Source organism: Acanthochromis polyacanthus, chromosome 17 (genome assembly GCF_021347895.1).
Source record: "Acanthochromis polyacanthus isolate Apoly-LR-REF ecotype Palm Island chromosome 17, KAUST_Apoly_ChrSc, whole genome shotgun sequence".
In the NCBI taxonomy this organism is placed as follows: Eukaryota; Metazoa; Chordata; class Actinopteri; family Pomacentridae; genus Acanthochromis; species Acanthochromis polyacanthus.
In genome coordinates this window covers 34739567-34753214 of record NC_067129.1, presented here as the reverse complement: position 1 = coordinate 34753214, position 13648 = coordinate 34739567, and the positions used below count along the sequence as shown (strand labels likewise).

At 40.2% G+C, this 13648-nt stretch overlaps 1 protein-coding gene across 1 annotated transcript in view; it reads left to right on the top strand.

Annotated features, from left to right (window-relative positions):
* The window catches only part of LOC110964119 (F-BAR and double SH3 domains protein 2-like), a 50562-nt gene that overhangs the window by 6167 nt on the left and 30747 nt on the right, over nucleotides 1-13648 (top strand). The window contains exons 3-4 of the mRNA XM_022212734.2: nucleotides 1879-1924; nucleotides 11486-11562. Coding sequence (XP_022068426.1) covers nucleotides 1879-1924; nucleotides 11486-11562 — 123 coding nt within the window. The remainder of the gene's footprint in view (nucleotides 1-1878; nucleotides 1925-11485; nucleotides 11563-13648) is intronic.

Genomic DNA, 13648 nt, shown 5'->3' with positions numbered 1-13648 from the left:
AGCCAAAGGTTGCGGTTGTGTTTTCAGCCTTAGTGTTGGGTTGAGTTGACAGCCTACTGGCTCCCCGCTTCCTGTGTGTGGTTGGTGGCGGAGCTCTGGACCTCCAAACAGCTGGAAGTTAGGGTCATAGAGAGCTGCCAGATGTTCAAGCTGCACTGAATTGTTCACTGTGGGAGGCTCGGTAACTTTACTCCACCAGAAACAATGTGAAGCTCGACTGGTACACAATTCGCCAGGGTCACTCTGCGATCAGGGACAAGAAATGATTCAGCAAACTGGAAGCTGCATCTGGACGTCAGCAAACACTGTGTTTGGGAAAATGACAGGAAGGGAGCCTGGGGTCGGTGGAAGAGAGGCAGCCTTGGAAATGCCGAGAAGAGGAAGAGAGGGAAGCTCCCAGGAAGTACGCCAGATTGTTTAGAGTCGGGGTGGAGCGTGGCCGTCGAGTCTCGACATGTTTAATGACTTAATGATGATTCTGCTGCAGTCAAGTTTTTCCCAGGGCAATGACCTCTCTTCTTTTCTTAGACTTTGGCATAAACTTTGCTTGAGCTGTCATTAACTTCTTGTTATTGTAAATAAAATGAACCCCAAAACTGCTCAGCACCAGCGTAAAAACAATACTTGCTGTCAAACCTCACATTTCTCAACACAGTTTATGATTTGTTTATGGATTTATGCAACCAGACAAGCATCCGTTTGAAGTATTTGCATTAAAGCTTTTGTCTGCATGCTGAAGAACTTCTACTTTTGCATAAGCATCTCAGCAATAGAAAGAAAGCAAAACTGATGCTGACTTGGGACAGTTTATTAAGGACTTTTTTTCAGCCTGTATCTGTAGAAAAATCCATGTTAGCCATCACAGGAAGTTGGAGGCAGCTGAGGAGAATACGTAAAATGGGTAGAGAAAATAACAGCATAATGTTGGACTGTCTTCATGTGAAGGAGAACAAACTGCCACATATAGGTGTAGCATGATCGTGGCCATGTTATCTTGCACATCCACATGAGTAGAATAAAAGAGTGAAGGACACAAACACCAGGCAGGTTTAAATAAAGTTAAAGTGTGTGAGCTGGATGTTTGGTGTCACAAATCAGGACCACAGCAATGAAAACATTTGGAAGTGAATCATATTTGCAGTTAAATTGAAAATCTTACTGTCAAAAACTTAGAAAAACATAAACTCCAACACAAAATTTTGCTGAGATGCCTTTGTTTTTCATATTTTACACAAGTTTAATTCAATAGAGCCTTTCAATATTTAGTCATTAGTATTAGTAGCCTGGTAATCATGACATGCAGCCAATCAGAGAGTGCTGTGGGCAGGACATTGCTTGAGTCTGCAGAGTATTGACTACAGATGGAATAGGCAACTGCATTTGAATATTTAAAAAGACTGAGCTTAAAATTATCAGAAAATTGCAGAAATACTGAAAATGAAAAACAGTTAGATGTGCTCTGTCCATTTTTTTCCCCAAAAATCAACATACCAGTGCCTCCAAATCACACTAATAAAAAAAAAATTCTTATATTTCCACTTGCATGAGGTTTAAAGGTGCTGGTATATTTATTATTTAAATATTGGACAAACCCAGGCTAGCTTGTATTCCCATGTTTTGTGCTAGCTGATTGCCTTTCAGCACAAGATGGTAAATAAGCACATTTCCCAAAAATTTACATTTTCAAGACAACAGTATGAACAAAAATGGTCAGTGGTATTTTGAAAGATAATTTTGTTTCCCTTGAAGTGGAAAAAACACAAGTGACTCTCAACGCACTGCCTTCAAATTGTCTTTTTTTCCTTACGTATGTGCAGGACATATGTTGGGTTTTTGTGCTTTGCCGTCATTCACATTCATTCGTTTTTGTCTCTTCAGGACCTTCAGCCAAAAGAGGGCAGCTGTAGAGAGGGACTACGCCCAGGTAAGTAATTCTGAACTCTTTGTCGTCTTTTTCACACCATCGCTGATGCTCGTTACCATCATCGCTGCGCTGCCTTGTCATTTGTGTTGCTAAAAATAAGTGCTTTTTTTTCCTACAATGCAGTCCTCCAAAGACAACATATGACAGTGGGATTGAGGATGTGGCGCTGAGAAAGCTTTTAGTTCTCCTGTGGCCAGATAGCTCATGAATGGTAACCAGCCGCAGAAAAAAACACCACAACAGAGCAGGGAACGACATCCACAAGCGATCCACTGGCTCGTTTCCTCTTCGCCGTGTTGTTATTGCCCACAGCTTCCTGGAGACGTCAGTCGAACGTCTGAAAATCCCCTCACTCCCCTCCTCGGTTCTGTTCAGGTTTTGCAGCCCTGTGAGGAATATCCACCAGCTCTGTGAAGAGAGGGGGCATGTCTGTAGCTATCCAGCGAGCAACCTTACATGTCTGTTTGCTCATGTGCAGCTGGTGCTCAGGAGGTTTATTGTGAAAAGCCTGTTGAATGAGCCAAACAGACTGAAGCAGGATAAATCTGTTTCATGAACCCTGCTGGGAACTAAAGTGATCTAAAGTTTCCATCCAGATTCAGAGCATGTATACAGAAAATCAGCGACAGAAGACCCTCTATTTAATGTTTCATTACCTCTCATGTAAACATCACAGAGCTTTGGCCAAAGGGCTTAAAGTGAATGCACATTTTTTGGGGGGAAAGGTAAAGACATCCACTTAATTTACTGGAATACTCTGCAGATACTTTAAAACACTTGAAAGGCAATTTCAGCAGTAAATTTCTGCCAGATTGGTTGTCTAGCAGGTTGAGGGACATCACAACACCTGATTAATCACCTGATTAGTCACTGATTGGTTGGACTTCTGGCAAGTGTGAAATTTTGGTTTCCCCTTCACGGGGTTTTCACAGTTTTGTGAACCAGTTTCTGTCCTGGGTGCTCCCAAAATACCAATGCAGACACCTTTAATTATAAATAGTTCACAGTGCAGATGTAAAGAGGAACTGCTGAGAAAGAATGAAGGAGAAAACATTGTTTTAGTCTGCCAGATTTACTGTAACAAGCATGAAGACAGGACCAGGCTAGTGTGGAGGTGAACGTCCTGTGGTGAATTTGGACAAACCTGTGAAACTATTTCAACCCCAAGCAGTTTCTGGGTATTTTTTCCTCTCACTGTAAACTCATGCCTCGCTGCAATAGAAAGTCCTGGACTTCTATGGAATCGGCACTGTCATTGCTACATCAGAAAGGCTTTGTGTCGTAAAACAAATTTAAAATGCAAACAAAAGTTTAATTTCTTTTACAAAATTTAAATTCCCTGAAATCAACATGTACAGCATTTCTCAAGTGCCCACAGGTGTTACTAACACTAGAAAAAAATATTGGTGACTAAATACTATAGATATTGTACTACTTCATTTTTTATTTGTGTCATACTTGTCTCCTCTTTGCTCTGTGTAAACACAGCCTGCCATTCAGCCGAAAAGGCCTTAAATTTTTGTTGTGTGACTGTTGGTTGCAGCTGAGTCACTTGTGGCTTCTTGGTTGTTCCAGGGAACCCAGATTTTTTTTTTTACAGAATCTGGTTAGTCCAGAGGCTTTGTTTTTGGCAAATTTCTAAATGAGACATCTAGAACAAGGTGGTTCTGATGAAATATCCGTATTTTAAGGTTGGATTTTTGTAATTCTTCTGATGAAGCGGTACATCTCAGACGAGTAGTTCACAAACTGTAGGAAAGTTGAAAATCTGACTATTCTCCCTGTGATAAAGCATGTCTTTTTGGTGATTTATGTTAAGAATAACATGCATTTCAAACTTGCCACTACATTTTGGGATATAGTGGTTTAAACCTTTAATTTGAAGCAAAATGATCTGAGCATAAGCCAGGTTTAAATGTCAAACTTTTTCTGTCGCGCAGCCCACTAATACACAACATTAAATATGAGTATTATATAAACACATGGGGATAAATACACATAAAATGGAGTGAATCATACTTCTTAAACCGATTGCAGGACACGTAACTTATGAAGTGTTTGTTGGTTGCACTTCTTTTTCAGTTAAGAGAAACTAAAGAGTGTTTCCGACCCCTGGATGTGTCTGTTCCTACATTATTTATATTGCTTGGCCGGGTCCATGTTACCATGTGACCTTGCATGAAAGATTTACATCGTCTCAGAACAAGAAAAGAGAAGAAGTATCACACTAAACTTTGCACAGGCAAAAACCCCCTCAGAGTGTTTTTGAAGCTATTATTTCAGTGATCTGGCAGAATAATTTGTCTGTAATCATTACCATCAGTTAAATGTTTGAGCTCTTTTTTTTTTTTCGTGATACACACCCTCCTGGACTAAACCCTGATTGGCTACGTCGTCCGTTTAAAATTGTCAGCATGTGTTTGGTAGCTGAATCATCAGTGTAGTTATCAGCTCGTTTATGAGCTGCCTGGGAGAACAGTCAGTTTAAAAATGTCTGTGCTTTATTAGCAAATGAGCACGAGATTCTATTATTGTGTTTAATGATAATATTCGACGTTGAGAACTGGCTGAATGCAGAAAGGATGTAAAAACAGAAAGTGGAGCGTGTAAGTATCCAGTGGAGGGTTGAGATCAGCCTGCAGGCTCACTTCTGTAACCCCGTGCGTGTGTGTTTTATTAGATATGCATGCCCCGTTGTTGTGGTTGTTCACATGTTTAATCAACATGCTGAGGAAGTCTTTGTCAGAGTCGGATGAAAGGCTGTCTGGTGGTCTTTTGCAACCTTTGTGAGACTCATCTCATCAAATCTTAAACCTTCTGACATGTAAACTCCAATATTTAGTCATAATTAATCAACAAATAATATATATTTTTTTTAATAAAGGATTAGTCATCTGAGGTAGTGCTTTAAAGCTCATTTATCAAAAATCCCTGGTTCTAGCTTTCCAGGTTTGAATCTTTGCTGTTATAATTAGTCTCATATGATTGAAGCTGGGATGGGAATTTCGACTAATTTCCGAACCGACTAGTCGCTAATTTTATTGGCGACTAGTCGGTTCGGAAAACTTGCAATTTAACCCTTTAAGCGCCAAAGTCGTAATATTGCAACAAGCAACATTGCTGAACATAACAAGCCATAGCTTCAGATATACTGCCTTGTGTGCCTCATGTACTGTACACCAGGAGATGGCGGACATCTGGAACTTCAATCTGAGCATCAGTTGTGGGCGTGTTTTCATTCAAAGTTTTGGAGTTTACAGAGTTTGAAAACCGAGGAGACGAGACTCGCTGTCGGAGCGTATCAGAGTGCCAGACGGCACATTTTAGAGTGAGAAAACTCACCATACCGAGAGGTCTGCTCAACGCTGACAAAGTACTTTGTCAAGTAATAGCTTACTCATATTCTGAAGAGGAATATTCACCCTCTGATGAAGATGTTCAGTCGTCCACTGAGACAGAATGTGCCGCTGCATCTGTGCGTAACGACAGCCGGTCGGTGTGCCATGACAATCCACGAGCAGCACATACTGGAGCTGATGCTTTGCTTCGGGGTGGCAGGAAGGGACGTGGTGGGTGTAGCTGGAGTGGTTAAAACACCGCTAATGATGAGGGGGATAGCGGGGGTTGAAAAAAGAGACAAGCATATGCTACTGGCAGGATTAACCAGGTAGCCCAGATGGGACGAGCGTGCGGCGCACGCCCGAGCGTAGAGCTGCATGGCGGCGCCCGGTCAGGACCGTGGCTGTGCCGGGAGGGGAGGGGGGCACACTAGCGTTTAACCGACTAGTAAAATACTAAACGTTTAATAAATGAGTAGGCGGTTAACCGATTAAACGACTAGTCGCGCACATCCCTAATTGAAATTAAATATATTGAGGTTTTAATAATTAGTTTGGACAAAACAAGATGTCTGTTTATGTCAGCTTGGCAAAATGTGACATTAACTTTTTGCCGTTCGTCACACAATATAATACCATTCAAAAGTTTGGTTCAAAAGTTTAGAAACGTCCTTGTTTTTGAAAGAAAATCATTTTTTCGATGAAGATAACATTAAATGTATCAGAAATACAGTCAAGACATTGTTAATGTGGTAAATGTCTATTCTAGCTGTAAACGGCTGACTTTTAGTGGAATATTTCCATAGAGGCACAGAGGAACATTTCCAGCAACCGTCACTCCTGTGTTCTAATGCTACATTGTGTTAGCTAATGATGCTGAAAGGCTCATTGATGATTAGGAAACCCTTGTGCAGTTATGTTAGCACATGAATAGAAGTGTGAGTTTTCATGGAAAACATGAAATTTTCTGGGTGACCTCAAACTTTTGAATGGTAGTGTATATAGTAACTGGAACCTTAGATAGCTGGATGGTAATTAAGGCAGACTGTTTATAGGGAAATTGGATATAGTGTCAATGCTTTGAAAATGGTGACAGGATGTATACTGAAGAGGGCAAATCTTAAGATTGGTTGTCGAGTGGTTGGAAGGATGGTACGATAGCTGATTATTCACCTGATTAATCACCACCAGTTGGTTGGATTTCTGGCAAGTGTGAAAATTTGGCTCCCTGTCTTGAGGTTTCAACAACCAGTTTCTGTTATAGTTGCTCTCAGAAGTACCAGTACAGAGACCATTAATCACCCCTCATGTCAGAATATGTTCTGTTTTACTGGAATTGCAAAATAATTTGTGTCCACAGTCTAGACAGAAAGAGGAACTGTTGAGAAGAACGAGGGAGAAAACATTGTTTCAGTCTGCTAGATTTACTGTAACAAGCATGAAAACAGGACCAGGTTAGTGTGAAGATGTGTGTAACTCTTTCAATCTCGAGCAGTTTCTGGGTATTTTTTTTTCTTCACTTCTGGCTCATTTTTCTTTGCAATATAAAGTCCTACACCTTTATGGAAACAGTACAACTAAAAGCAGAGACAACAAAAAGTTTCTTTAGTACAGGATCGGAAAAGTATCATGCTCTAAATCTGAAAAAAAAATACTTGTGCCCACAGGTGTTCTCAGTACTAGAAAAACTGTGACTCGACATACTATAGATATTTACTAAATACGTTTTTAGTTTGTGTACCTGTCCCTTCGCTGTTCGATGTCAACACTGCCTGCAACTGAGATGAATATTCCCTGAATTTTTGTCATGAGACTGCTGGTTGCAGCTATCGTGATTTTAAGCTTGGATTTTGGTTTCACATTTTCAATGGGACTGCACATCGCAGATGAGAAATTGTACTATTTTTGCAGTTTATGACTCTGATAAATGGTATGATTTTGGAGATTCCTTTAAAAGATAAAGCACCTTTCAAACCTACTGGTGAGTTTTGGGCTTCAGAGGGCTAACTGTGCGTGCATACTGTTTTTTTTAGTGTTTTATAAGCTTTCCACATTGAATGTTTGGACTGTTGGATGGACAACAAACGTTGTTGATGTCATCGTCATATGATTATTTGATTGACCTTAGAAGCTTTATATCATTATCTGTTGAATATAATTGGATTTTAGCCTGGCTGATGGGTCGAAACAAGCTCTGAAATGTTGTGATGGACATTTTTTTCCAGTTTTCTGACATTTTATTGCAAAATGATTCTTGATTTATGACTAAAATAATCTTTGGGTTCACTGATAGTGAGAACAATTGTGTTTGGCAGCTTTGAATTGAAGGAAATGTCTTCATTGGTTGCCTTATTAGTTTGTCTGTGTTGTGCTGCCTGTTAGTTATGTGATCAATTAGACACCCGCTGCCAATGGTTGAATCAAAGTGGGTCAGAGAGGCTCTGGAACACTTCGTTCCCTTTGGTTACACCCGCCTCTTTTCCTTTTTTTTTTTCAAATTGCTTCTCTTTACGTGTCTTTTTCTGGGTCTCTTACACCTGCAAGCTGCTTTAACCATTAGCCGATTGCTATTCACATCACACGGTGTGATAAAATGTCCTCCTCTGTGTGGCTCTTCCTCTGCCGTCCTCGCATCCCTCCTCCTCCTCCCTTTCCCTTGTTCCCATCACACTATTCAGGCGTGTCTGCTAGGCCAGCTCAGTTGGCGGTTCTCTCTCTATCTGAAGCCCACAATGGCCGGGTCTGTCGCAGCCTGGAAGCTTTGGCACCAAGACCACCAAGACCAACGGGCTCAGAGCCCCGGCCGAACCCGCCTCAGCACCGCATAACAGGGCCTGTCTTTTCACAGCGGACAGAGGAAGGATAGATGGACTCATTTCCTTGATGGGCACTTCAGTTACTTGCCACAAGCCACAAAAAACAAATAAAAAGCGGTGTCTCTTTTAAAACAAATGTAACATTAAGTGGAGAGGCAGCTTGAATCTGGAGCAACAACTGAAATTGCTTCTTTTGTCCATGAGGATGAGCACAAAGTCTTGTGATTTTCACTAAATAAGATATTTAACAACACAGAATAGTACTTTTTCATTCCCAGTGAGTGTGTGAGCTGTGCAGTAGCTATTTTCTAAATGTATGTTTGCTGATTTGTCACATGCATCACATGATTAACATCACTGACTTCATAATTTGGATGCACCAGCACATAATTAAAGTGCAGTCAAAAATTTTTCACTGCATTTTTTGATACTAAATAACACATTATGTCAGAGAGCAAATTTATTTATAAAGCACCTCATACTTGCTGGTTACTCAAAGAGCTTTACATTCAAATGTAAAAAAAACTGAATAATATGAAATACAACATGTAATAAAAATGGAATTAATTAGATTATTCAAAAGCAGTACAGACATGAATAAAGTTCACAGATTCTTAGAATAATTTGAACTGATCGACTAAAACCGCTAAAAAGTAAATAACAAAAGGAGGTGAGAATTAAAGCATGAAAGAGACAGTTTGATAAAAGTACTTTCAGTTTAGACCAGTTTCTTTTATATAACTAATGACTCGAATCAGTCGAGAAGATAGTCATTAGCTTACTCTGCAAAATGACTTAATTTGATTAACAGGAATGAAAGTGCAGCTAAACCATGTTTAGCCTGTTCTATTACTTAAAGTTAGCTAAAGGTAGATCTTGTTTGGATGCATTCAATGCAGTATTAAATTTTATTGTCATTTTTCAGTTCAGCATTCTTTACCATCAATTTCGGCATTGTTTGGTTCTTAAATTTAGATTCAGTTGATACTCCAGGAGGGGAAGTATTGTTCCCAACCGGGTTTTGGCCACAGTCTTTGCAATAAACCCAAGTCTAAGCATATCTAAGTGTTTCTTAACGGCTGACAGTTTACTTCTGGTTGGCTTGGTGTGACCAGTGTGCATGTAGTTCAGACAGGGAGCGTAAACGAGGTTGTTTATGAAATCTACAAGTTACCAATATTCCCTAAATGCCTCTTGTTAGATGTTAGCTAGGCTTTTGTGCACAGAGAAGCCTCAAGTCTCCAGAATTCCTGCAGCACAGCAACTCATACAGGTGTGTGACAAAAAATGAGTTTGAAGCGAGTCAAATAAGGTGTGCTCATGCAAGATTCACCTCAGTTGATATCAAGTGATTATATCTACCTGGCCGACTGCCCAGAGACACACAGCTAGATGTCAGGTGCACTGGTGCGAGCCATGAAAATGTTTAGTCACACTTGACAGATTTTTGATCCGAAGCCCTGATCATGGAATAAGCAGCAGTCCAGTACAGTCAGCTGTGGAAGCTTCATGCTGCCGTAGAGTTGGCACACTACCCTGTTCTAAATACAGGTAAATGGATGATATTTTGGAGCAATTTCTGTAGCATTATTCAACACCTGAGAGCTGAACAATAACAGGCCACCAGATTGATGACACACTCCACTTATCTCTGAAGGATAGCATTAATCTTTCATTTCTTTCCCTGAATCCTGCAGTAGCTTTTCAAACTTTCAGCCTTTTGAATAGAGTATTTGCTCTATATTTGTCCAGTCTGTGCAGTCACGTGCAGAGCATTACTGCATATCGGTGCATACAAGCTTTGTAATTATTGTAATAGTTAAAATATAACTTGTAGTCTGCAAGCATTGCGATTGCCACAATTATACAGTGGCCATGTCTGTGTGGAAGAAACAGATGACTGGGAGCAGCTGGATTAAAGCATTAAATAAGAAACTGGGTTCACATACCCTAGTCCCTAATCACACATGTCCTTACCTGCTGCTTTGGTGTCATATTGCAATTTGAAACATGCACCCTGTTAAGTATGACTTTGAGTTGATTGAAATTACTGCACTAGATGCAGTGAGTCATAGACAACACTTAACCATAATCTCCTATACTTCAGCCAAGAAACTATGTAACACTGTGAAGGAGCATTTTTACTGATTATTTATTACCATATGCATCTGAAATCTTTACAGTGATGTTACTCTCATGCTGCACAGAAAAAAACTGACCTCATGAAGCAAGCTCTCTTAGACATTATAGAATTGTCACTAAATAAGGATTTTCTTGTAAATTATGTTCACTGTTGTCTCTTATTGTGCAAATATTACTTTTGAATTTTGGCTGCTGGTATCAATTTCCTGTCATTTAAATGCACACACTTAAGGTAGCATTTTTTAGGTGAATTTAAAAGATGGATTTCATAAACTGTTTGGAATAAATATAACAGAGACACAGAAGTTATGACATCCAGCTCCTAGCACAACTCAGGCTCCAAAGACCTACAACTCCCATAAGCCATCTCGACAGCATCCATTTGCCCACATCTGTCCCATGTAAGTAGTTTTACTGTTCGACTTATTGAGGTTTTAACCAAATAATTATGGTTATGATTCCTTTGTTCCAGAGTGTTTTGAATGTGATAATCTTGGCCTAAAACTTTGAGCACAAACAAAATAGTTTTATATTCAGTACAAAAGAAAACAGGTCAATTAAGCACTTAGTGGTAACATTTATGAGCCTGCAAAATTGTTAGACAGTCCTGCTCGGATTATCTGCTCAGTGCTAAAAATATTCCGGCTTTCCTAATGTCAGTTTAGTACGTACAACTCTCTGACATACCTAACATACACATTTTTCTCCTGCTGTTCATTCTGTCCTGCTAGTTTAGCTTTTCAAAGGTTAACCTCACTGTTGGCTGAGGTGGAGGAATCTGATATATCTCCAGGGCTGAATGTGGGCTAAATAAATTACATTTTTCAGCTAAAAATGAGCCTACGTCAGCATAAAAACCAGCAAGTGAGCCAACATCTAAACTAGGCTGTGGTTAACAGGTGAACGAGTCCATGCAGTGTTGAATCACAGTGAAGTCTTTCTACAGTGTAACCAGAAACGACTTTTTAATGAGTGTGGATTTTAAATCTGTGGAATCTATCTCACACTGCTGCAGCAAATGGTGGGTGTTTATCAAAGCTGTCGTAGAGACGTTTATTTTTACTTGACTTGACTCTGTCTGCGCCTGAAGGACATAATAAAGTGTGTCTCCTGAGCCTCTTCATGCTGGTGGTTTATAAGACAAGGGCAGAGAGGGTCACCGTCTTCTGAGCATATCCCATGTGAAGACGATACACAGGAAATGTGCCCCGATGTCAAAGGTGAAAGGTCATCCACACTTCTGTCTCTCACTTCTTCTCTTCCAGGCCCTGCAGAAATTGGCAAATCAGTATCTGAAGAGGGAATGGCCAGAAAGCATGACGGAAGAGCAAGCAGATCACAGGTAAAGTCTGTTCTGCAGTCAAAGAGAAGTTTGTTGGGAATATTTCTAGGAATATTTTTGTTATATTTCTGAATCAGCCAGCACATTACTGATCAAAACACTTGGAGTCGAGATCACAATTTTCTCCTGCTTCCTTTTTGTTGGTAATATACTGTTTCATGTTCTCTTCGCTCAGATAATATAAATAATATTAGCTACCTGTGGAGGAGCTTTTAAGTAACTGCATGAGCAAGTTGGCTGTTAAAAAAATCAGTTTTCTAAAGGTTTGATTCTGCACACACTTCTACCAATGCTCCAAAACGAAAATGTTCTTTCCAGAAGCTGCTTTGACAGTGTTTCATCCAGTTTTCAAGTAAACCAACTTTCCCAAAACTGTTAGTTCAGAGCCTGCCTTAAAACGGTGGACATAAATGTTTACTACAGTTGGGGCTACACATGTGGACATGTTCGGCACATGTGCACTAGAAAATATGATGCAGGCACCTTAACAACGTGACCACAAGCTGCTTTGTTTAGCTTGTCTGGTTCAACAACACAAAAAAGACAAAGAAAGAAACACTGTGTAGCCGAGGATTGTCAGATTGTGGCTGTATGGATCAACTTTAAGGTTCCAAGTTCCTACCTTGCGTGTTTGCTGGATTATTGCAAAATTTGTAAGATCATCCAAGAGTCCACTTTCCAGGCTTCTTATGAGGAAACACTTGCAGCTATAGGATGTTTTAGGTGAGTTAGCCTTTGATATATGGCATTAGACAGATGAGTCAGTGTGAACCAAATGGTTTCCCAGCATGACTTCTCTGATGATTCTGTGTTACAAACCATCTGGTTTTGTTCTCGGAAGCAAACGTGGCATCAACTGTATATGAAGTTCAAGATAAGACAGAATAAGATTAGGACTATTTAGTCGTTCTGAACAGGTGAAACAAAGAAGTTTAAATATCCAGGGCTCTTGTTCTTGAGTAATGGGAAATAGGAGCTTGAGATGGACAGATGGACCAGTACAGCATCAGCAGAATGCAGTTGTTGTGCCCGACTGTCATGATGAAGAGGGAGCTGACCTGGAAGCTCTTGATTTACACATCAATCTATGTCTAAACCCCTCACTGTGGTCATGAGCTTCGGGTAGTGACAGAAAGAACGAGGTGCAAGCAGCCGAAATAAGTTTCCTCTGAAGGGTGGCTCAGCTCAGATTTGAAGATAGCTCAAAGAAATATTGCTGCTCCTTTGTGTCAAAAGGAGCCAGCTGAGGATTTGGACATCTGATGCCTCCTGGAGGTTCTCCAGGCAACTGAGAGAAGACTCCGGCGTAAACCCAGAACTTAATAAAGAGACTACATACACACGTGGACAAAATTGTTGGTACCCCTCAGTTAAAGAAGGAAAAACCCACAATTCTCACTGAAATCACTTGAAACTCACAAAAGTAACAATAAATAAAAATTTATTGAAAATTAAATAATCAAAATCAGCCATCACTTTTGAATTGTTGATTAACATAATTATTTAAAAAAACAAAATAATGAAATAGGGCTGGACAAAAATGATGGTACCCATAACAATATTTTGTTGCACAACCTTTTGAGGCAATCACTGCAATTAAACGATTTCTGTATTTGTCAATGAGCGTTCTGCAGCTGTCAACAGGTATTTTGGCCCACTCCTCATGAGCAAACAGCTCCACTTGTCTCAGGTTTGATGGGTGTCTTCTCCAAATGGCATGTTTCAGCTCCTTCCACATATGTTCAATGGGATTCAGATCTGGGCTCATAGAAGGCCACTTTAGAATAGTCCAACGCTTTTCTCTCAGCCATTCTTGGGTGTTTTTGGCTGTGTGTTTTGGATCGTTGTCCTGTTGGAAGACCCATGACCTGCGACTGAGACCAAGCTTTCTGACACTAGGCAGCACATTTCTCTCCAGAATGCCTTGATAGTCTTCAGATTTCATCGTACCTTGCACGCTTTCAAGACACCCTGTGCCAGATGCAGCAAAGCAGCCCCAAAACATTACTGAGCCTCCTCCATGTTTCACCGTAGGGACAGTGTTCTTTTCTTCGTATGCTTGGTTTTTGAGTCTATGAACATAGAG